We start from the raw sequence: 24,466 nt of genomic DNA, 5'->3' as shown, positions 1-24,466 counted from the left end.
TTCTGACAGAGTGTGAGGTAACAGAAGGAGCTGTTATTTCCTCTAACTTCTTTTTAAAGCTTTGCATTAGATCACAAAAACGGCACAAATAGCCTCATTTATGCATGATATGTTAGATAATTAAACAGCTAGAGGCAACAAGTCAACAAAAGCATCACCGCTCCTAGAAAGCAACAGAAATGAAAATGACAGCTCACTATGAATACATACAGAGTGATACACCAGTACTTAGAAGTAACATCTATGAGGATATTGTGGAGAATCCTTTGTTAGTTGCTGAGGCAGTCATGCCATTCTCCTTGGGGCTGTCACTGTCTTCTTTCTCCTTCTTCATTTTGATTCCAAACAAACTGCAGAGCTTCATCAGCATCAGATCCACTATCTCCTCCTCCTCTGAGGGCTGTGGAATAGTGAACACACAGCTCAGAATTGATAGTCAAGTGACCGCCTCTGTCAAAATGTATTAAGGTATTGGTCCCTGTTGATTCTATTCTATATTTTGATATTCTAATATGACCAGAACAAGGTTAATTTTACATAGTGTACGATTGATGCGCAGTACCTTGTGATGTATTTGCTCTTGAGTGAACGCCACCAGGATGACTGAGATGAACAGGTTTAAAACCACAAAGGTCATGAATATAATGCAGGAGCCGATGAGGAACGCACCAAGCACCGGGTTGTAATCAAGAACCTGGATTAGAAGGAGAAGTTACAGAATTTAATCACAAAGCTACCATCATGACTACAGCAGTAATTGGGAGTCTAGTAGAGCTGTCCTACTTTACTAACCTCGTCATAGTTGAAGATGCCCAGTTGTAAGCTGACCATGGTCAGAGCAGCATCCAGGAGAGTCCTATATGAGTACAGCTTCCAGCCATACATTAGATAAGACTGCAGACAGAGAATGATCACAGTTTAGACACTCACACAGAAAGTTGAGGGAACACCCATCATACACAAGCACAACATCACATAAGAAGAGAATGAGGATGAAGTTGAAGAATGACTGTACCATGGACAACTTCTAGGTTAGGTGTTTCAGAAAGACGCTTACAGCGATAGAATAGGCCAGGAACATAATGGTGATGACCACGAGGAAGCCTGATATGTCAGTCCAGGCCCGTTGCAGTGTGGCTGTGATCATGTGTAGCTTGGGATTGAGCCTCAGCAGATGCCAAAGTTTGACTGTAGCCAGTAGCACCAGGAATGCGATCAGATACCCCAGCACTGCATCTGCTGTGGCTGTCTCATGGAAACTGGCAAACCTGGATAGAGAGCGGAGAAGTTGAACATCACACAGGAGCAACTGATCAACAATAGGGGTAGCAGACTGGCGAAACTAAAGCAGAAACCCGTGATACCCCAACCCAGTGTGAACTCACTGGTCTTTATGGTTGTGGTAGTACTCCATGTCCCGGTTCCCTAACAGGGTCCTCTTAATGAAGACAGACAGCGCGCTCCAGCTCAGGAGGATGATGGCGAGCTCCAGCAGGTTCCACTTTGTCTTGAAGTAAGCCCACTTCTGCAGCTTCATCAGCTTTCCCTGTGAGGAGATGAGAAGAGTTAGACCGAGGAGGAATTCCAGAACAATGGCACTAGACCATTGTTTCAAGGATGTTATACTCTATACACATAAGAAAGGTATTTAAATGAACGCTTACCTGAACATACATATAGTAGAGGATAAAGAGGAAATAGATGACCTCAGATGCCATGACAAAGATATGGAGTCCACCGGTGGACTGGTATAGTCGGACACTCTGCAGCTCACTGCGAAACTGGAACGCTCCTGAGAGAATAAGACAGGTGCTGACAATCTGAGCTTTGGACGCCTTTAAAATACTTACTTCGTGCTGTATTCTTGGAGTGATATAAAAACTGTCTCACCTACAGCTGTGGTCTCCAGCATGAGTGTGACAGTGCAGAAGAGGTTGACATTGGCATTGTACACAGTGAACTCTACAAAAACTGCTCGGGTGAACATATCAAGCCAGGTGTTGTCAAACAGATATTGAAGGGTACTGCAGAGACAGAATACATTGATGAATAAAATAACATCTTTCTCTACCACAAAGATGGTTTGATAATTCTGATCATTTTTAAACATTAAGTACTGTAAATGTTAATTTACCTGCTAGCATTCTGTGACTCTGGGCCCAGGTCCACCACAAACCCCCCTCCCCTGTAGAGGACCACACTGCCCCAGGTGGGTTGGGCTCTGAGTCTGGCCTGGGTTTGGTACTGCCAGGGACTGTGCATGGTCTTTGAGGCGTTTTCGCTCGCAGAGCGGTTCCAGCCTGGCCCATAGGAGCCCATGTCCTCCACCTCCCATGAGTATGGAGCATGGCAGTCAGGTATAGCCTGGCGCATGGAGCGGGCGATGCGGCAGGAGTTCTTCTGCACCCTCACCTGGCGAAGTCGGGCATTACCAACCAGTTTGGAGTTCCCATCAGTGATGAAACCTATAACACAGCATGCAAAAAATTACCAAAAGATAAAACGCTAGCATGCTTCCAGCTATACATTTTCTCTTTAACTTTCTAGAAATGTATGTTCTCTCTGAAATAAACATCCTCTTTAGAGAATCCTACCTGGGTACTCTCCGAAGAGGTTGCTGAGAAGAGAGGTATTTGCCCAAGTGAACACATCTTTGTGACTCATGCTGTCTGAGATCCCTTGGCTGAAACTCTGCCGAATGTGCTGAGTCAGGAAGTAAGCATTAGGGTCCCGCTGGCCATATGCCACCAGGAGCAACATCCACATGAACCCCATGTAGGCTGCAACAGAATCATAGGCCTTAAACATGTATGTTAACCAATAAGTGTGGTGAATGACAGTGCGGTGAATGAAAAAGCGGTTCCTCTTACTGAGAATCTCTTTGATGAGGGCAAAGACCTTCTGCTCCTTGATCATATTGCTCCTCATCCTCTCGATGTCTGTTGGAGGAGGGGGCTGGTAGAAGCTGCATGTGCTATCCCTCCTGACAGCCCGCACCACATCAGGGTCATCTGTGGACAAGATGGTTGTAAAAGTTGAAAACAAGCTGTATCAAGTCTTAGCTATCTCATCAGCAACTAACACAATATTCATAACAATTATTTAGGAAAGCAGAATGTATATGTTGTTATGCCTGAGATATGGAAAATTAGCTTGAAGATAAAGCACCTGGATTTCGGAGCTCCCCCTCAAACTTTGCATCCCCATACTCTTCCTGATCAACTTTCTTTAGAACGAGAGCAAAGAAGGCTGCAAAACCAAGCACCTGTGATAGGAAATCCACAAAGTAATACCCAGATTTCAGATACATGCTGCACGGCATTTGACATTGTACAGTATGTATTGTACTGTAGGTCTCACCTTCAGCGGCTGAGTGATAAAGAGGCTCTCAAAGAAAGACACGACCATGGAGATGAGCCAGCTTATAGAGCGGTCCTTCCCATAGGTCAACCCATACATCATGGTGAAGTATCCTGATACTCCGCTGGTGGCTAACACCAGAATCCAGCCAATGAACACAAACCACCAGGGCAGCCCGCCCTGCTTCTTACTACTGCTGTCTCCCTCACTGCTCTCTGCTGGGCTGGGGCTTTGAGACAGCTGGTCCCCTCCCAGGCTGGAAGAGGAGAGGTGGGACTCTAGCAGCCCCCTCATGCCTTGGACCTGCTGCACTGCCCGGCAGTAGCTGTCTGGGTTGGGGAAGCGAGAAGGTCCCAGTAGGCTCAGCTCCTTCTCTACATGGCGTAGCTGCCTGTACAGATATTGGCTGTTGTTGCTCCTTTTCTGTCTCCCATCCCCAGTCTTCTCAGGGCTCCCACACAGGCTGGTCTCTGAGAACAGCAATTATTGATTTGATTTATTTCATTATTAAAGTGTCTTGCATTGTAGGAGCTTGTAGGAGCACTGTATCTGCAGTAGCAAAGAAAATAATTATATATATGTGCACATACAAACTCCCCAGTTAAAATTCAACTGTTCCTTTCATATTTATTTTGATCCTGAGAAACTCCCCAGTCCCTGCCGGTGACAAGCATACCCATAACATGATGCTGCCACCATAATACTTGAAATTACAAAGGGCTTCACTGTGTGATGTATTTGACCCAAACCTGTCATTTTTAAAAGTACATTAATTTGCCATATTGTCTTGCAGTATTACTTAACAGCCTTGTTGCAAACAGATTTGGAGTGGATTTTTTTTACGCAGGGTTCCTTCTTTTCACTTTTTCATACAGGTCAGTAATGTGGAGTGAATGCAATGTTGTTGATCCTCTGTATTTTAAACTATTGTGGTGGCAGCATCATGTTATGGGTACTGCCAAAGACACACCGGAATGGCTTTTCAATAGGGGTTGAGTGTTCCTGCGTGGTCCTGACTTAAATTAGCTCGAAAATCAGGGACATGGTTTGAATATTTGTTGTCCATAAATGATTCCCAACCAAATGTACTGAGTTTGAACAATTTTGACAAGAAATATGTACAAACATTAGGAACACCTTCCTAATATTGAGTTGCACCCCCTTTGGCCCACAGAACAGCCTCAATTTGTCTGGGCATGGACTGTACAAGGTTTGTTAAGCATTCCACAGGGATGCTGGCCCATGTTGACTCCAATGCTTCCCATAGCTGTCAAGTTGGCTGGATGTCCTTTGGATGGTGGACCATTCTTGATACACACGGGAAACTGTTGAGCGTGAAAAAACCCAGCAGCATTGCAGTTCTTGACACTCAAACCGGTGCATCTGGGACCTTCTACTATACCCGGTTCAAAGGCACTAAAATAATTTGTCTTGCCTATTCACCCTCTGAATGGCACACATACACAATCCATGTCTCAATTGTCTCAGGGCTTTAAAATCCTTATTTAATTCACCTGTCTCCTCTCCTTCATCTACACTGATTGAAGTGGATTTAACAAGTGACATCAATACGGGTTCATAGCTTTCCCCTGGATTCACTTAGTATATGTCAAGGAAAGAGCAAGGGTTCTTAATGTTGTGTATACTCATTGTAGCTTATCTTGATGTATCTTCCATGCTTTGGAAACATTTGTGACCAGCAACACTTATTTTCTAAATAAGCATTCCAGTTTCTCTTCATATCTAATTTCTGGTTTCAGTTGTTGCATTTTATCAAACAAATTATCATGTAAATCAAAATGTAAATGTAAAATACAGTTCATTCTCAAACTGCCCTAAATCGCCCCTAGCTGCTCTTCAATTATTGCATTTAACCTGCTTACCTTAATTGCCAGAGGCAGTATCCCGGTTGTCAACATGGCACACAGGGATCTTTTGGTTTCTTGTAAGGTGAGAGGTGACACAGGGTTCTGGATCCTAGCTGTTTTTAATCTGGTTATAATTTCTGAGTTTGAGCCAAATATCATATGATTATACTTTTGCTGACTGACAGCAATGATTAAACTTTGGCCACTAAATACTGTAAATATTGCATCTCTGGACAAGCTACCAGAACATCAGATTAACCAGCAGTGCAATGCAGGACCCCCCCCCCCCCCCCCCAAACGAGCTGTACCTTGCAGATTGGCTACCCCTAGTGAGAGAATGAGCGATCCCTCTTTCTTGGAGGCATCAGTGTAGAACTCTCCACTGGCTCGGTTCTGCTGCCGGATGATGTCCTCCACCAGAGAGAGCAGAGAGTTGATATCAGTTTGTTGTCCAGGCTTCATCTCTAACTCCAGGTGTGGAATGGGGCTCTTCATAGCCTTGGAGAGTGACTGAGCAATCTTCTTTATGTCCTGAGAGAATAACGTATTTACAGTTGAAGTTGGAAGTTCTCATACATTTAGGTTGGAGTCATTAAAACTGTTTCTTGTTTACAAACTATAGTTTTGTCATGTCGGTTAGGACATCTACTTTGTGCATGACACAAGTAATTTTTTCCAACAATTCACTGTATCACAATTCCAGTGGGTCAGAAGTTTGCATACACTAAATTGACTGTGGCTTCAAACGGCTTGGAAAATTCCAGAAAATGATGTCATGGCTTTAGAAGCTTCTGATAGGCTAATTGACATAATTTCAATAAATTGGAGGTGTACCTGTGGAAGTATTTCAAGGCCTACCTTCAAACTCAGTGCCTCTTTGCTTGACATCATGGGAAAATCAAAAGAAATCAGCCAAGACCTCAGAAAAAGAAATGTAGACCTCCACTAGTCTGGTTCATCCTTGGGAGCAATTTCCAAACACCAGAAGGTACCACATTCATCTGTACAAACAATAGTACGCAAGTATAAACACCATGGGACCACGCAGCCATCATACTGCTCAGGAAGGAGACGCGTTCTGTCTCCTAGAGATGAACGTATTTTGGTGCAAAAAGTGCAAATCAAGCCTACCTTCAGTGCCTCTTTTCTTGACATGAGAAATTAAAGAAATCAGCCAAGAACTCAGAAAACAATTGTAGACCTCCACAAGTCTGGTTCATCCTTGGGAGCAATTTCCAAACACCAGAAGGTACCACGTTCATCTGTACAGACAATAGTACGCAAGTACAAACACCATGGGACCACGCAGCCGTCGTACTGCTCAGGAAGGAGACGTGTTCTGTCTCCTAGAGATGAATGTACTTTGGTGCGAAAAGTGCAAATCAATAACAGAACAACAGCAAAGGACCTTGTGAAGATGCTGGAGGAAAAAGGTACAAAAGTATCTATATCCACAGTAAAATTAGTCCAAATCGACAACCTGAAAGGCCGCTCAGCAAGGAAGAAGTCACTGCTCCAAAACCGCCATAAAAAAGCCAGACTACGGTTTGCAACTGCACATGGGGACAAAGATCATACTTTTTGGAGGAATGTCCTCTGGTTTGTTGAAACCAAAATAGAACTGTTTGGCCATAATGACCATTGTTATGTTTGGAGGAAAAGGGGGAGTTTTGCAAGACAAAGAACACCATCCCAACTGTGAAGCACGGGGTGGTGCTTTGCTGCAGGAGGGACTGGTGCACTTCACAAAATAGATGGCATCATGGTGGACAATTATGTGCATATATTAAAGCAACATCTCAAGACATGTCAGGAAGTTAAAGTTTGGTCGCAAATGGTTCTTCCAAATGGACAATGACCCCAAGCATACTTCCAAAGTTGTGGCAAAATTTACTGACGACAAAGTCAAGGTATTGGAGTGGCCATCACAAAGCCCTGACCTCAATCCTATCGAACATTTGTGGGCAGAACTGAAAAAGCGTGTGCGAGCAAGGAGGCCTACAAACCTGACTCAGTTACACCAGCTCTGTCAGGAGGAATGGGACAAAATTCACCCAACTTATTGTGGGAAGCTTGTGGAAGGCTACCCAAAAGTTTGACCCAAGTTAAACAATTTCAAGGCAATGCTACCAAATACTATTTGAGTGTATGTAAACTTTTCACACACTGGGAATGTGATGAAAGAAATAAAATCTGAAATAAATCACTCTCTACTATTATTCTGACATTTCACATTCTTAAAATAAAGTGGTGATCCTAACTGACCTGACATGAATTTCTACTAGGATTAAATGTCAGGAATTGTGAAAAACTGAGTTGAAATGTATTTGGCTAAGGTGTATCTAAACTTCCAACTCTACCTACAGTGGCTTGCGGAAGTATTCACCCCCTTGGAGTTTTTCATATTTTGTTGCCTGGAATTCAAATAGATTTTTGGGAGGTTTGTATCATTTCATTTACACAACATGCACCACTTTGATGATGCAAAATATATTGTATTGTGAAACAAACAAGAAATAAGACGAAAAAACAGATCTTGAGCTTGCATAACTATTCACCCCCCAAAAGTCAATACTTTGTAGAGCCACCTTTTGCAGCAATTACAGCTGCAAGTCTCTTGAGGTATGTTTCTATAAGCTTGGCACATCTCGCCCACTGGGATTTTTTTCCCATTCTTCAAGGCAAAACTGCTCCAGCTCCTTCAAGTTGGATTGGTTCTGCTGGTGTACAGCAATATTTAAGTCATACCACAGCACTGTATTAACAGCTTTGCTACTGTGGCGATGCAAACTGGGGGTGACTCTTGATCACATATTCTGTTCAAATTGTTTACTTCTTTTACCTTTATGACAGTGTCTGGTGTGAGTTCTCTCTCCCTCTGTGGGGACGGAGGCTGTGAAGGAGTCACTCTGCCAGTCTTCCCCTGCTTGGACACCTCTGCCTTGGGCTTTCCAGGCTTCGTCTCTCGGGGTCGGGTGTTTCTGAAGATACTCACAATGAGGAGATTAATTGGAAACATTATGATTGAACTCTGAACGCCGATCATCACCTGCTGCCAGGTGAACTCGATATGACCTACAGGAGAGAAAGAGAGAAAATCTTAATGTTCTGAAAACATGTTGTTATTTCAATACAGCACCAATACTGTGCAGGCGTCCATACCCAGGTCCATGGTCTGCTCAGAGGGGTCGGTAGGGATGCCCCAGAACATGATGCTGGTCAGCATGGTACACAGCAGCAGAGAGAAACAGCAGGAGACTCGCTGGACACAGGTGAAGGTGCTCGTTGGAGGCCGGCTGATCACAGAAAACCAGATGTGGCCATCGCGGAAATCCTTTGCCGTTTTCATGAAGAACAGATTACTGCAGAATATACAATGTAAGAAGATTTAGTTACATGATGGACAATTGTCCTGGGATATATATATTGCCATACCAAAATCCATCCATGCTTTACCTCACCTGAATTTCTTCAAATCTATGTCAGAGGCAACAGGGAAGACTTTATCAAGGATGCACTCGCCCATATCTATGGCCAGCCATGAGTTACACAGGAAGTGCCACTTCTGTCCAGTTTCTAGATCCTGCACCGTCACTTTGTTTATATACCTGCATGGAAACCGTTATTGTCAACTACATTTACAATTTCAAACGTCAGCTTTAATAACGTAAAATCCATCTGTCCCTCTACTACTGTGAGATATCCTCCCCGTCCACTCTCCTACCAGGCAGGGTGCCCCCCTGAGTTGTCGTGCCACAGCCTGATGCTCTGCAGCTCCCCCAGAGAGAAGGGTGTGGTCAACAGGAACGTATCCACTGCACCCCTCTCAAACACAGGCTTGTCAGGGTCAGCGAGGTGGTGTGGCTCACTCTCTCCCTCCGTGCCCAGCAGAGTAACAGTAACCTGCAGCAGCAACACAGGGTCAGGGTGACTGAGTGTGGTTTTATCAGAGAACAGAATATGATGTCCTGCAGCAGTGGAAACTGTTGGCACTGACCTGAGAGGAGGTGGAAGCACCACGCCGATGCCCAGTGCTGATATTCAGCATGTAACGGTATTCAGCCAAGGGGTCATTATCTTCCAACAATGTTACCTTCACCTACAAGAAGTAACACTTGAAGATGAAACTATGCATCAACGGCAAACCAACAGGATGATGCATTCTCAAACTGGTAAATCTAAGCACTGGAAATCTGCTGATTGGATCACCAGAGTAGCATGTTCTCAAGGTGTCTGTATAGTCTGGACAAAGATTGTCTAGAAAATGGCGGCAGCGATTGTTCAAGGCAGACCTTGGCTATGTCCTTGATGTCCTTCCTGCGTGCCCATACGACCACCAAGAGATAAGCAATGAAGATGGCACCAACAAAGCACACCACCACGGGGTTGTCTGAGAAGGTGGCAAAGAGCTCAGCGGTACGGGACACATCCACAAGGTTGGGCATGATGAAGAAAGAGCTCCCGAAGAAGGTCAAATGGTTACATAAGCACTGAGTGACCAATGGCGTGGTTAAAGGACCAACCTAAGGAGACCACAGTCAGTTTATGCATTTGATATTGGCAGTCCCTGGTTGCAGTGATGTGCCAATATTTTATTATAAAGGTGTTGTGTAGTACTTGTTTCACTCACCCTGCAGCCATCTTCACTCCAGGTGGATAAGGTTTCATTCCAATACTTGCACTGGGCAGCAATGGAGGTGACAGTCACAGTGGCATTGACAGATTTAACCCCTGCTTCTACAATGGGCCTCACCACAAGGTAATGCACCCCAACTTTTCCTGTCAAATCATTGGGACCCAGGACCCAGGTGTATCTCTCTGTACCCAAAATAAACACAACACAAGCACATTTATCTTTCTAAACACTCAGTGTTGTTGGTTCATTATGCTTCACAATAGTTCTATGTCTGCCATTTACAAGAAGTCAGTTCAGGAGGTTGGTCACCTTGTGAATTGCCTTGATGAGGCATCTGCGTCTTGGCTACATATTGCTTGTCCTTTGGGTAGTCTTTATACCCCAGCAACAGTACAAATGGTATGTCCTCTGAGGGCTCCATCTTTAGCACCAGTGTTATGTCTGGGGAAGGGACGTCAATCATCAGTGTGCTGTAGTTTCCCAGTTCAAGGATTGTGCTGTTTACCTGCCCGCCTTCAAGTCTCGGCAAGAGGATCTGAGAATCATAGAATATGTTGTAATATATACAACTGTAATCATAATTCTGTTTACTTGATCATATAGTCTTTAAAGTATATGTCTTGGACATTATCTTAGAAGATATACTGTACGTCTTAGACATCAAGGGCTCTCAAGAGAAAAGCCCCACTAAAATTGGTACACGTTTGCAGGGTTCTGACCTCAATTTCCTCAGACAGGTTCTCCACAGAGATGGCTGATCCATCCTGTCTGGTGAGTGTCACAGACCCCATGGCACCACTGATGTTACCCCCCTCACTCCAAGAATAAGGGTTCTTCTCAAAACTCAGCATCTGTAAAAATAAGGAAATTATGAGACAAGAGAATGAGGGTTAAAACCGTCCACAATATACTAATAGACAATTACAACATGAACAATTAACCAAATGAAAACCTCCCTAATGCTTGACACACACAAAAAAACACTTTCACTGCCGTATTCACTTCTGTGATAAATCCCTCACTAACCTCCACACATTCACTCACAGACATTCACACTTACTCGCACATCCACTGGTTCCTCTGGAGAAAGGACATCAGCACCCAGGGGAGGGAAGGAAAAGCTTGCAGAGGAGCTATCTGGGATGTTTATAGACTGCATCTGAATGCTATTTGGAGACATCCTAAGAGAAGAGAGTGTATAATATACTGTAACTCAAAATTGAGGCAACTTAACAGGATCATTTTGTATTTGAGATATTGTAGTGTAAATACAAATGACATATTTCAAGTTACATTTATGTGACAGGCCTTGCATTTCTTATAGTAATGTTTCCACTCCAACACTCTGTCTCTTACCTGTTAGCATACACACTGATCTCAGGGCTCTTGATAATGGCAGGCTCCTGACCAACCTTTTTACCATTTAACAGTGCACTCTGCACATTGTCCATACTGTTCAGGAGAGTCTTTGAGACCTTTCTCTGTGAAAGACAAACAAAATGCAGTAGTCCTGAAAAGGGCTGAAAGGTAACCATAATTCACAACTGTCATCAGGGAACTCAGTGAAGCTATATGCAGTTGAAGTCAGAAGTTTACATACACCTTAGGCAAATACATTTAAACTCAGTTTTTCACAATTCCTGACATTTAATCCTAGTAAAAATTCCCTGTTTCAGGTCAGTTAGGATCACCACTTTATTTTAAGAATGTGAAATGTCAGAATAATAGTAGAGACAATGATTTATTTCAACTTTTATTTCTTTAATCACATTCCCAGTGGGTCAGAAGTTTACATACGCTCAATTAGTATTTGGTGGCATTGCCTTTAAATTGTTTAACTTGGGTCAAACTTTTTGGGTAGCCTTCCACAAGCTTCCCACAATAAGTTGGGTGAATTTTGACCCATTACTCCTGACAGAGCTGGTGTAACTGAATCAGGTTTGTAGGGCTCCTTGCTCGCACTCGCTTTTTCAGTTCTACCCACAAATTTTCTATAGGATTGAGGTCAGGGCTTTGTGATGGGCACTCCAATACCTTGACTTTGTTGTCCTTTTTTGCCACAACTTTGGAAGTATGATTGGGGTCATTGTCCATTTGGAAGACCCATTTGCGACCAAGCTTTAACTTCCTGACTGATGTCTTGAGATGTTGCTTCAATATATCCACATCATTTTCCTTCCTCATCATGCCATCTATTTTGTGAAGTGCACCAGTCCCTCCTGCAGCAAAGCACCCCCACACCATGATGCAGCCACCCCGTGCTTCACGGTTGGGATGGTGTTCTTCGGCTTGCAAGCCTCCCCCTTTTCCTTCCAAACATAACGATAGTCGTTATGGCCAAAAAGTTATATTTTTGTTTCATCAGACCAGAGGACATTTCTCCAGAAAGTACGACCTTTGTCCCCATGTGCAGTTGCAAACCGTAGTCTGGCTTTTTTATGGCGGTTTTGGAGCAGTGGTTTCTTCCTTGCTGTGTGGCCTTTCAGGTTATGTCGATATAGGACTCGTTTTACTGTGGATATAGAAAGTTTTTTACCCGTTTCCTCCAGCATCTTCACAAGGTCCTTTGCTGTTGTTCCGGGAATTGATTTGCACTTTTTGCACCAAAGTACATTCATCTCTAGGAGACAGGACGCGTCTCCTTCCTGAGTGGTATGACGGCTGCGTGGTCCCATGGTGTTTATACTTGCGTACTATTGCTTGTACAGATGAATGTGGTACCTTTTGGTGTTTGGAAATTGCTCCCAAGGATGAACCAGACTTGTGGAGGTCTACATTTATTTTTCTGAGGTCTTGGCTGATTTCTTTTGATTTTCCCATGATGTCAAGCAAAGAGGCACTGAGTTTGAAGGTAGGCCTTGAAATGCATCCACAGGTACACCTCCAATTGACTCAAATGATGTCAACTAACCTATCAGAAGCTTCTAAAGCCATGACATCATTTTCTGGAATTTTCCAAGCTGTTTAAAGGCACAGTCAACTTAGTGTATGTAAACTTCTGACCCACTGGAATTGTGATACAGTGAATTAATCAGTCTGTAAACAATTTTTGGAAACATTACTTGTGTCATGCACAAAGTAGATGTCCTAACCGACTTGCCAAAACTATAGTTTGTATAGTTTATAGCTAATACCCTGATGAAGACCGCTTGTCTGTCGAAACGTTGTACATAAATATTTTTGCATCTGAGCTCCTAGAGTGTGCGGCTCTCCTTAATTTATTTAAGTGTTCCACTCCGCTAGCCAGCACCTCATCTAAATAGGTGTGCGTTTCTTTTGCCTCTGGAAACATTGCTTGTGTCATGCACAAAGTAGATGTCCTAACCGACTTGCCAAAACTATTGTTTGTTAACAAGATATTTGTAGAGTGGTTGAAAAACAAATTTTAATGATTCCAACCTAAGTGTATGTAAACTTCCGCCTTCAACTGTATATCACCTGTGTGCTTGCATTTGAAGAGACTCCCAGGATATTGCTGGCTGCCTCTACAATTGGTGTAGCTGCCTGCACCATCTCTTCTCCACCATGCTCACTGACATTCATATAGAGGAGGGAAGAGCTGAGGTCTGCCACCAGGGAGCTAGCTTCTAGCTGGAAAAGATCCACAGCATAACATAGACCATTGGGAACTAAATCTCTGCTCTCTTTCAGCAATACATGTTTGAAAAAGATTATGTTGCCTTGCTCTCATATCCAATTGTACCTGAGCAGCGGCATTGACCTCTTCCCTCCTCTTGGTGATCCCTGCCACTGCTCTGGCCGTCAGCTGCACTTCCTGAGGAGTGTTGTTGGGGACATTCTTCAGCACTGCAGTCATGGTGCTCAGCATCTGTTCTCGCAGCTGGAACATCAATCAGAACACCTCACAAACATCCATCTAAAGAGACACTTCCTTTTGTCTTGAACTTCATACTCACTTATCATAACTCTTTTAGTTTAGTGTAATGTCTTACGTTCAACAATACACAGAGTCCCTAGACCAGGGATGGCCAACTTTGATGGGGGTGAGGGGAAACAAAAAATGTGAACTCATCATGAGGAGCTGCAGTGGCTCGCGGGTCTGCGTACCCTCATCCATAGCCAGATATGCAGTCAACTGAATTTTGCAATCGATCAATTTCTGCAATTAAACCACTTAACGCTCTTAACTAAATGCATTACACCAGTAGAGTGGGCCGGCCCTAGTCTTTTGGGGGCCTTGAGCGAGACTTGGCCTTGCACCTCGTGTGCCAATTTATTTGACTGGGCCCCGTCTTAGCAGCCAGGGGCCCTAAGTGACTGCTTATGCCTGGAGCCAACCATGATAAGTAGTTTATAAACTGCTCATTATTAGTCTATAAAGGCTATAAACTATTATAATTATTGGTGCTTCGTTTTTGGAAATTGATCCACGGGACTACAAAAGCGGGTCGTGGGTTGCCAATCCCTGGCGTAGACATTCCTGGCAGCAAAGCCCATGCTCCCTATGACCTTAACATATTACCCCGTTCTCACCTCCTCCCTGGCACCTTTCTGATCCTCACTGGAGCCCTTGTTCAGAATGTCGGACACAGACTTGAACATCTGTCCCAGGGTCTCCCCAGTGAGCAACCCCTGCTGCTGTAGCTGAGCGACAGTGTTCTCAACCACAGACTGCAGATTCTCCACTGAGGAACTGGAGTTGGCTGGCCACACCTTGGTGGACAACAATCAAATGTCAGCTCTATGGAGCAGAAAGGCAGGACAGTTACCATGCATTAAATCATTAAGTGAATGATAGGATTTTTACTTGATGACAAACCTCAGTAGTGATCGTGGCATTGGTTTTTCTATCCCCATTTGTTAGAGTAACCACCACAGACAGACTGTAGTTGTAACTTTTGTTCCCGAGAGGTAGGAAGATTGACTTTACTTCATTTCCATAACTGCAGCGCAAATGTTTATCTGAAATATAAATAAATATTATATAATGTGTTTTCATACAGTGGATGAAGCTTCACCTGAATACAGGGAACTGTACAGGTCCTACTATTCAACTTCTTTGATAGGGGAAAGTCTCTTGAAATAGACTACATTGTCGACAGATTTCAGACAACTCACCTTTGTCAGTTTTGAAACAATATTGGCATTTGCCTGTGGAGCAGGGGGTTGTTGCACATGTGATATTGAAAGCATCTAGAACTGTGCCTGACGGAGGGGAAATTACACAGGAAGGGAGGCTGGTGATGGTAGTTGGGGCTGTTCTTTCAGGTACAGTTACAGATACAGTAGTAGTTGCCGCTATGGTGGTAGCAGCCAGTAGGGTAGTAGCTACCAGTGGGATGGTAGCAACAGGTATTGTAGTAGCAGCTGGACGGGTAGTAACAGCCGGTAGGATGGTGGTAGCAGCCGGTAAGGTAGCAGGCGGTATGTTAGTGGCAACAGGTGCAAGTGTTGCAACACCTGGTATCTGAATGGTGTACTTGACAGCGCCAGATGTCGTCTTACCTACAACAAAAAGTTGAATAGGTTACATTAATGTAAATAAATGCATTCTGTAAATGTTGGTCTGGATGTACACTATTTACTCTAAATATCCATGATCAAATGATGCACTACCTAAAATATAACACATTGGAACACTTGATTAATTTTATGGCCCACATTACAATGGCTAATTTGACATTCTGATGTCAGGTTCAACATAAGTGATGCTCATCCTACTATTATCTGTAACTAAAGCACGTGTAACAACACATACTCTAAAATCAATGAATACCTACCATACGCTATCACATTGAGATTCAGAGATCTGGACTGGGCATTTTTCAGATTGTCACTTGTCACCATGTATTCATTGCCACCATCTATTCTGTGTAGCAGTGGTCTTCGCTTTGCTTTTTTGTAGCAGTGTTTGAGGTCTCCCTAGAAGAAATAGCTCAAAATTAAATCTGTTTCCTTCGTAGACACTGTCGTCGTACAGAATGACTACAGCTTTTATACAATCCAACTGCGCATGCGTTCATTTCAGGTTACTTATTTTGCTCATGTGACAAATTACAAATGAATGTATGTTTGTGTGTATGTGTGTTCAAACACCTGTGTGTTTGTGTGCATGTCGGAGGGGTTGGTTAACAGCAGACATATTTCTGTCTGGACTAATAAAGTATATCTAATCTTAAATTAGACAACATAAGTTCTATCTATTCATGCACTGAAACCACTATTCATAAATATGCTTGTGTGCACAATAGAGGAGTCTCACACTTACTGTCAAAGGTCTTGTGTCCTCAACATGCCAAACTACTGTTGGGCAACTCATTGCGGTGGTACACTCCAATTTGAGGGTTACATCTTTGTTTATGTTCACTGGGTTACAATTAGAACAACTAAAAGAACAAAGGTTAACTTTTATCATACAACAGATCTTCTGGGACATAGATTACTGTAACTTTGAATTTGATTCAAATCAGCCATTTAGCTTCTTCGTTTGATAATGCAAACCTCTCCTAACAAACAAAATGTCACTTGGGACTATACATCTGTCTAATGAGCCATTCCCTCCCTTGTTTTACCTTATGGTAACATCGGTGAATTCTGGCGGAGTGACAGTGATGCATTTCTCTGCTTTAGCCACTTGAGCCCCGGTCCCATTTTTCTTCTGCACAGTAAAACTGTATATATAAAAAAGAAAGGGGTCTGGAAGACAGGCTGCTGTAATCACATGAGTCTCCTGGTTTGTTGTGTCTCTGCATTTACATTGTTCATCTGTTGGAATAAATGGGGAACATGGTTTGAGTATCACATCTGTGCTGAAAGGACATTAAAAGTCCTACACAATCTATACGGTCACCCGGAAACCAGAGAAATACCGCCGTTGTTACTTAGTGAGTTTAGAAGAACAATTGTATTCATAGACAGATTGTGCCTGAACTGAAAACTAAAATCTTCGGATTTCAGATTTATAACTAGCACAGGCCTTGAAGATAAGACTTGAACAAGTGGGCCACGTAAAAGTCTTGACAGACTTTGTTACTGTAGCCTACTAATGAGTTGAACTGAGAGGTGAGTGTTCTCAGCTCTGGTACTTACTGCATTCCCATTCAAGTAGTATTCCAGGTTCACTGATTCCGAGTACTCCACTCAAGCCAGTTAACCCAAGTGTGACACTTTGAGTGAAGTCAGATGGACTTTCTGGATCGGAAGTGATTTCCACATTAGCCCGGGGAAGCCTTTTATGCTCCTCTGTCTGAAAGTCTGATTTATTGTGACAAACTGCTGTTGTGTTCCCCACATCCACGTCCATGTGTGAGAAGACATTCCAGGCCCTGACTTTCACTTGCAAAGCTCCTGTAACAAAACAGTTGATATAAATAAACAAGGAAACGTTTAATATTTCCCTATCTTCTGTCATTGTTTCTGATTGTATTTGGGTAGGTACCTTGGATAGTGGTTGAGATATTGTAAACCTGCATGCTGCTGTTTTGCATGCCTCTGGTCTCGGTCATGCTGTCGTTGGCTCCAGACACCTGGAAGAGAAGCTGCACCGGGGTTCCCCGGTCCAGGGAGACACTAACGTAGAGGTCTGAGTCTGGACACTCTCCCTCCTCAGCCATCACTGATCCCAGCAGGCCCTCCACAGGCTCCAGCAGACACACCTGCAGCTCAGTGGACACGCCCAAGACCGAGACCCCGTTAGAGGCATGCAGGGTCATCTGGTGGCAGCCAGAGCCCAGTTGTTGCTCCACCTCTGGTCCCACTGTGATGTTGTGGGGGACGATTCCTCTGACTGCTGATGAATTGGCCACCAACATCTCACCACGGTGGACTTTGTAGGTCACATTCGTACCTGTAGATAGCAAAGTTGTCTCATTCTACCAAGATTTGTACTCTCGGAAATGTAAGATCAAATGCTTTTATTTCTGCTCATGTTGGTTTTACTTACCAGCTTCTACTTCTACCTGGATTTGAAGGGGGCTTCCGTACAGGGCCTTGCAGTTTGCACCATCTGTTGATTGGTTCATGCTATAGCACTTAATGACGCCAAACTCCCCGATGGGCTCCTGAATGGTGATGGCTTTCTGAGCTGTCACATGCCACTCACTGGTGGTACACTCCACCCCAACTATGAAGACACCCGGACGGGTGTATTTATGAACCACACTGCTCTCCAACCTGTGAGAGTGTAAATTCCATTAATTGTGAATGAATTAGGGACTTTTTGGCTTTGATGTTGGGTGATATACATTACTCAGTTACTCACTCTTCTGGACTATAAGGATCGATGTTGTGCCCATCTCCAGCACTTAGAGTGCAGGTCAGGTTGCCCTGGAAGGGATGGAGAAGCCACTTCACTGTTATGGAGACATTGTCAAAGACGGCAGCCAACTTGCTCATTAATAAGTGGAGACCTGTGGACCACAGACATGGCTAGCTTAGATTGTGTGTGCTAGCCGCCACTCATAATGTGTTGAAATACAACAGAGAAAACGTAAATCGAGCACTTCACTAGCTGAAAACATATTTGAGTATTTAAATGGAATGTAGAAGGGAGGGAAGGAGAGACAGTAACAGGGGTAGAATGTTCTGACCATCTTTGCAGTTGTATTCCACAGACAGGTAGCTTCCAAGCCCTGGGCATGGTTCACCAAAAGAGGCCACATCTGCTGTGGCTTGGCACGCCTGCAGCCCATGGCAGTCTCCTGGAAATAATGTACATTAAATAGAGATATGAGAGGTGAAGAAATAGAAGAGTTTTCCACCATAATTGTCATCAGAATCATTATTAAGATCATCATCCACATTATCATTATAATAGACTTATCCAGGTGCTCTGAAAATATAAATTGTGTGCACACTGTTCAGAGGAAGGATTATTATCACAATGCCTATTCTATTTGTCATTCATACATGAAGCACTAACTTAAGCAATGTCTTAAACCTAGTGCAGTACATTTAGATTTCATTGACAGTATTACAACCATTTAAAACTGGTACTTTTGTGGCTTTACTTTCAGTCTTGACATTGTACCAGCATCTGTACCTCTTATGGTTTTTGTTAAGACACAAATACATATTTTTTTGGTGCTTTGTGCAATTAAGTTTTATTGCTGCCTCAGTGCATCTGGTGCCGTTGTTGAAGCTGTGTGTGTTTTACAATATTTACAGTTCTGCTCTATGCTTTGCAAATGCAAACATGTTCTAAGAGCTCAATGTTTAAATATTGTTCATCATGTAGTTGTTTGGTAATAGCATCCTGCTAAAGTGAAACTAAGTTGAATTGCTGCCTCTATTGAATTGCTGGGCCCTTTATTGAATCTGTGTTTGCTTTACAATATTTACATTTCTGCTTTTTACTTTAAGCAGCGTGTCCTAAAAGTGCAATGATCAAATACTGCACAGCAGGCAATTACTTTGACCCATTAAAAGCACTTTGCTTAAAGGCCCAGTGCAGTCAAAAACGTGGTTTCCTGTGTTTTATATATATATATATATATATATATATATATATATATATATATATATATATATATATATATATATATATATATATATATATATACAGTGGTGAGAACAAGTATTTGATACACTGCCAATTTTGTAGGGTTTCCTACTTACAAAGCATGTAGAGGTCTGTAATATTTATCATAGGTACACTTCAACTGTGAGAGACGGAATCTAAAACAAAATCTGCAAAATCAACAGTGTATCAAATACTTGTTCTCCCCACTGTATCTCTACTCTATTAGGCTGGAATAATACTGTGATATTGTGCAAATTACGATAATGCCCTTTTAGTGTGAGAGCTGTTTGAAAAGACTGTGTGAAATGTCAGCCTGTTTTGGTGGAATGGAGTGTTGGACTGCCTCGCCACATCACCAGGCGATAAGTTAGTTAATAGACCTATAAGAAATTTAGTTAAATCCAAACCTCTCTGCCAATAACAGGTAGTTTTCAGTTTTCCCCTCCCCACTCAGACCACTCCCAGACAGTCCTAGCAAAATTCTTGCTTTAGAAATGACTCTATCCTAAGAAGCTATTTTTGTTTCTTTTTGACCATTTTAATTGAAAGCAATCACAGTAAGGTACTTAATTGTTACCCAGAAATTATTTGATTTTGAGATGTTAAAAAACGGCTGCATTGGACCTTTACTGTTCTTAGTCATACAATGTAAGAACACGACTATTCTTGAATCAATAGTCAAACCAAAACATATATCAATATCCTGAGTGATGGACAAAATACACCTTGCACAATATTTCAAAAGTTTCAAAAACATTAGACTTCATACCATACCTGTCACTGAATGTACAACATCTATCCAGCTACACTCCTCCTGTGTGGAGGTGGCTGAAGAAGTGGGACTCGTCCGGCAGTAGTGAACCGTCTTACGACCATAGAAGCTGTCATCAATCTCTATCACCTGACCAGAACCACACTGTAGTGTTGCATTGTGGGCAGCACAAGCTATGGAGCGCCCAGATTCTGAGACAAATAAGTAAATAAGGTTTAGGTTAAAGGGAATAGCAAGCGCATACAGTATATTCCTCGCTACCTTGTTATTCTGCATACATGCACACACAGATGCATGTGTGCACACACACACATCAAATACAAACCAAATTGGCAGATGAAGTGCAGCTCCTGGCTACAGTTGCTTGTTGCCTCCCACTGAAACCCTGAGCTCCTCAGTATGTGACCACAGCCAGCCCCTGGATCAGGGTCGTTCACCCAGTTAGAGTAGCTGACATCAGAGCCATCAAGCCAGGAGAGAGGACCTGAGGATTTACAGCACAAACACCAATGAAAGTATTATATTCTATATACACCGAGGGCACAAAACGTTAGGAACACCTGCTCTTCAAAGTAGAGGAAATAAAGTATGTAAGTACTCTGTCATATTATATTATCTTTGTGACATATATTCCTACAAAATGATATCCCAGCTGTTCATCCTGATACATCATTCTGTTAATACTCCAATTCACGTAATAAAACACTTGAAAAGCAGAGTAAGGGATATGACGTAAGAAAACAAAGTCAATGCCACAGGAGCCGGCTGTGAATAGGTGATAAAGTTGGTCCTTTGTACGGGAATAAAAAAGGCCTGTCTAAATCAAGGGACTGGACAGCAGATCCAATTGAATGACAAGTGTTCTTCATCAGCCAGGTGCTGCTAAAAGGAGATATCTTAATGTGGCATGGTCTCCAAACAATGGTGTGAGGTAAATACATGATAAATCTCCCAGCGAGACACAGGAAGGCCAGCTGACTTGAGAGATAGCCACCAAACCCAGCCTGTGTCTGCTTCCAGTTTTACTGCCAGATCAAAGAAGGTCTACTGATAAAACAAGACCAAGAGTAACCATCTTTGTCTCAAGAGAAGTGGTGGGCGGGTCATGTTAGTTTAGGAGACTGGGATTGGAACTGATTTCTGATGCAAATAATCATGAAAAAAAAACAGATTGTGAGGAATACTTCTGCCACAGCTCAGCAAAGGAGTTATTCTATGAAAATACAACAACCCCAAAACACTATTACCTCTTTCAAATATCAATTATATATTTAGGCCTACTCTCACACAAAGTCATCTTGGGCAATTCCATGGTAATGTACAGTGCATTCAGAAAGTATTCAGACCCTTTCACTTTTTCCACATTCTTTTACGTTACAGCCTTATTCTAAAATGGACTAAATTATTTTTTCCCCTCATCAATCTACACACAATACTCCATAATGAGAAAGCAAAAACAGGTTTGTGGACATTTTTGAAAATGTATTAAATAATAAAATAATAATGAAATATCCCAGACCTTTTATTCAGTACTTTGGCAGCGATTACAGCCTCGAGTCTTCTTGGGTATGATGCTACAAGCTTAGCATACCTGTATTTGGGGAGTTTCTCCCATTCTTCTCTGCAGATCCTCTCAAGCTCTGTCAGGTTGGATGGGGAGTGTCGTTGCACAGCTATTTTCAGGTCTCCAGAGATGTTCAAATGAGTTCAAGTCTGGGCTCTGGCTGGGTCACACAAGGACATTCAGAGACTTGTCTCCAAGCCACTCCTGCATTGTCTTTCATCAAGGATCTCTCTGTACTTTGCTCCATTCATCTTTGCCTCGATCTTGACTAGTCTCCCAGTCCCTACCGCTGAAAAACATCCCCACAGCATGAAGCTGCCACTACCATGCTTCACCGTAGGGATGGTGCCAGGTTTCCTCCAGATGTGATTCTTGGCATTATATGGACAGGTTTGTTCCTTTCCAAATAATTTCCAATCAATTAAATTTACCACAGGTGGACTCCAATCAAGTTGTAGAAACATCTCAAGGATGATCAATGGAAACAGGATGCACCTGAGCTAAATTTCGAATCTCATAGCAAAGGGTCTGAATACTTATGTAAATAAGGTATCGGTTATTTATTTTTTATAAATTTGCCCCAAAAAATGTAAATCTGTTTTTGCATTGTCCTTATGGTTTATTGTGTGTAGATTGATGAGGAACAAATGTATTTAATCCATTTTAGAATAAGGCTGTAACGTAACCAAATTTGGAAAAAGTCAAGGGGGTCTGAATATTATCCGAATGCACTGTAATTGCGCTGATATTTTACATAAGACTACTTTTAACAATTTAAACTGAGCATTTTACAAAAACACATTTACTGGAAAAACTGTGCAGATGCATATTTGGTAACATAATTTTGGTAAAATCTCCCTCAGGTTTTTACGGGATCTCGTTTTCCAAAAACTCTCAATATCTGCTCCGAAGGAAGATTCAAAAGACAATGGGGTGTCAGCTATGACATGAAACCTTAACCTTGAACCTCTTTTGGATATTGAACTACAGTAATGAAGTGGATTTACACACCCGATAACATCATTATGGATAACATCATAATCATACACCTCCAATTGACTCAAATGATGTCAATTAGCCTATCAGAAGCATTTTCTGTCATTTTCCAAGCTGTTTAAAGGCACAGTCAACTTAGTGTATGTAAACTTCTGACTCACTGGAATTGTGATACAGTGAATTATAAGTGAAATAATCTGTCTGTAAACAATTGTTAGAAAAATGACTTGTGTCATGCACAAAGTAGATGTCCTAACCGACTTGCCAAAACTATAGTTTGTTAACAAGAAATTTGTGGAGTGGTTGAAAAACAAGTTTTAATGACTCCAACCTAAGTGTAAGTAATCTTCCGACTTCAATTGTATATCCATCTTTGTATATTTTGGTATTATTCTACACACTGGCTTATAATTTTAATAATGAGCTCCTCCCAAAACAAGACAACATTTTATTGGTTCGGATCGGATCAAATCTGAACCAACATCTGGTAGATGTTTTCTAAGACCCCTTTTCCATCTGTTTGACCAGCAGTCAAAGCCTTTGCTTGTTATTCCTAATATTTAGGATAGAAAATGGTTGGAAAATTTATATATTCCTTAATTTAAAAAAATATAACTTTCATTTGATGCTAGATTTGACATGATCCAATGAACTTATCTTGTTAGTGATTATGGGTCCTTTTACATCAAAATTCCCTCATATCATGGCAATTTCATAAGACTTTAAATCATACTCTCTAACACAATAAAATAACTCTTTGCAAATACATCCATGCACAGGACAGTCTACTCTCAACCTTTGATTTCCTTTACATAATCATATCTATTATTGTACAGTATGTTGATGGCAATTGGTGTTTTCTTCAATTGTCCTCTTACCCTCAGCAGCAGCAGAGTCCAGTGTTAGGTTTGGGGAGGCAGGTGCCAGACCCAGCCACCAGTCCTGCTCCGTCTGCAGGTGCTTCTGTAGGAACTGCTGGGTTTCGTCATTTAAAATGAAGGCCAGGTGTCCACCACCTCGCTCACACCAACCCTGTGCACTGAGGAAGGAACGCGAACGAGGTGGACCCACAAACTCATAACAGGAGCCATCAAAGCTCTCTTGGTACTCTGGGCAGGATAGAGGTGCTATCTCATCCTCAGCACAAGACAGGCTTAAGAGGAAAGCATTCAAGAGCAATACAGAGAGATTAGTGCTGTCCATCTTCACCCCTGCACCTGTACACTGTTACAGGCAGCCTGGTGACATGCTATCTTTAAAGGGGACTGACGTCAGCAATTCCCTGTCACCACTTCAACATCACAGAATGATCTGTTCTGGCTCCAACAAAGGGCTGTCCGCCTTACAGTCTGGCTTTGTGAGTTCCCATTGGTTGCATTATCCTTGTTCACAAACAAACAGAGCAAAGGCCTACGGTGAATGGGCTATAATAAGGTCCTCTGGCCCGTCTGTCAACAGCCTCTGAGTTTTACTCTTTCTTTAAGGCTGCCAATGATGTAGCACTCATTGCAGCCTGCATGCAGTATAAGATTATTAAGTCCAGTACGCAGTGCTATACACTCCAGTAGGCTACTCTGGTTAGAGAGTATATCCACTGTATATCCAACCACTATTCAAACCCTAGCAGAAGCTCTAACCTGCCTTATTCAAATGATAAGAAATCAATATATTTTCACTGTCAGAATTTCCTTTTCAACGTATATCAAGGACATATCAAAATAGCATTAGAAGTATTAGAGCCACAATGAACTATGTTTCCGCTCTCAACCCAGTACTATACTGCCAGTCA

General features: G+C 42.4%; 1 protein-coding gene across 1 annotated transcript; it reads right to left on the bottom strand.

Moving 5' to 3' along the window:
* Positions 1–16: 16 nt before the first annotated feature.
* On the bottom strand, positions 17–23,880 carry LOC135541869 (polycystin-1-like protein 2). Its single transcript, XM_064968366.1, has 38 exons — positions 23,556–23,880; positions 20,443–20,601; positions 20,120–20,308; positions 18,414–18,524; positions 18,086–18,233; positions 17,768–17,997; positions 17,264–17,671; positions 17,099–17,172; positions 15,606–15,747; positions 14,944–15,330; positions 14,645–14,787; positions 14,359–14,538; positions 13,568–13,705; positions 13,315–13,455; positions 11,221–11,345; positions 10,925–11,045; positions 10,584–10,715; positions 10,174–10,399; positions 9,859–10,046; positions 9,521–9,751; positions 9,226–9,327; positions 8,953–9,131; positions 8,690–8,836; positions 8,391–8,590; positions 8,071–8,303; positions 5,537–5,759; positions 3,361–3,830; positions 3,169–3,265; positions 2,871–3,011; positions 2,595–2,780; positions 2,135–2,465; positions 1,891–2,024; positions 1,665–1,792; positions 1,386–1,546; positions 1,058–1,268; positions 793–894; positions 563–694; positions 17–400 (listed from the first exon to the last, which is right to left on the bottom strand). The coding sequence occupies exons 1-38, from the start codon at positions 23,878–23,880 to the stop codon at positions 242–244; spliced, it is 7,134 nt and encodes a 2,377-aa protein (XP_064824438.1). The 3' UTR covers positions 17–241.
* Between the last annotated feature and the right edge of the window lie 586 nt (positions 23,881–24,466).

The sequence above is a fragment of the Oncorhynchus masou genome, chromosome 1, assembly GCF_036934945.1.
Source record: "Oncorhynchus masou masou isolate Uvic2021 chromosome 1, UVic_Omas_1.1, whole genome shotgun sequence".
Taxonomy (NCBI): domain Eukaryota; kingdom Metazoa; phylum Chordata; class Actinopteri; order Salmoniformes; family Salmonidae; genus Oncorhynchus; species Oncorhynchus masou.
The sequence above is the reverse complement of the archived record's forward strand: the minus strand, read 5'-3'. Positions and strand labels throughout refer to the sequence as shown.

Excerpts from the sequence above, each read along its gene's own strand:
- LOC135541869 (XM_064968366.1), bottom strand. The coding sequence starts at position 23,880 with ATGGACAGCACTAATCTCTCTGTATTGCTCTTGAATGCTTTCCTCTTA. Across the intron at positions 18,234-18,413 it reads GGAATACAACTGCAAAGATG|GTCTCCACTTATTAATGAGC; the intron begins GTCAGAACATTC and ends TGTGGTCCACAG. Across the intron at positions 11,046-11,220 it reads ATCAGTGTGTATGCTAACAG|GATGTCTCCAAATAGCATTC; the intron begins GTAAGAGACAGA and ends CTCTTCTCTTAG.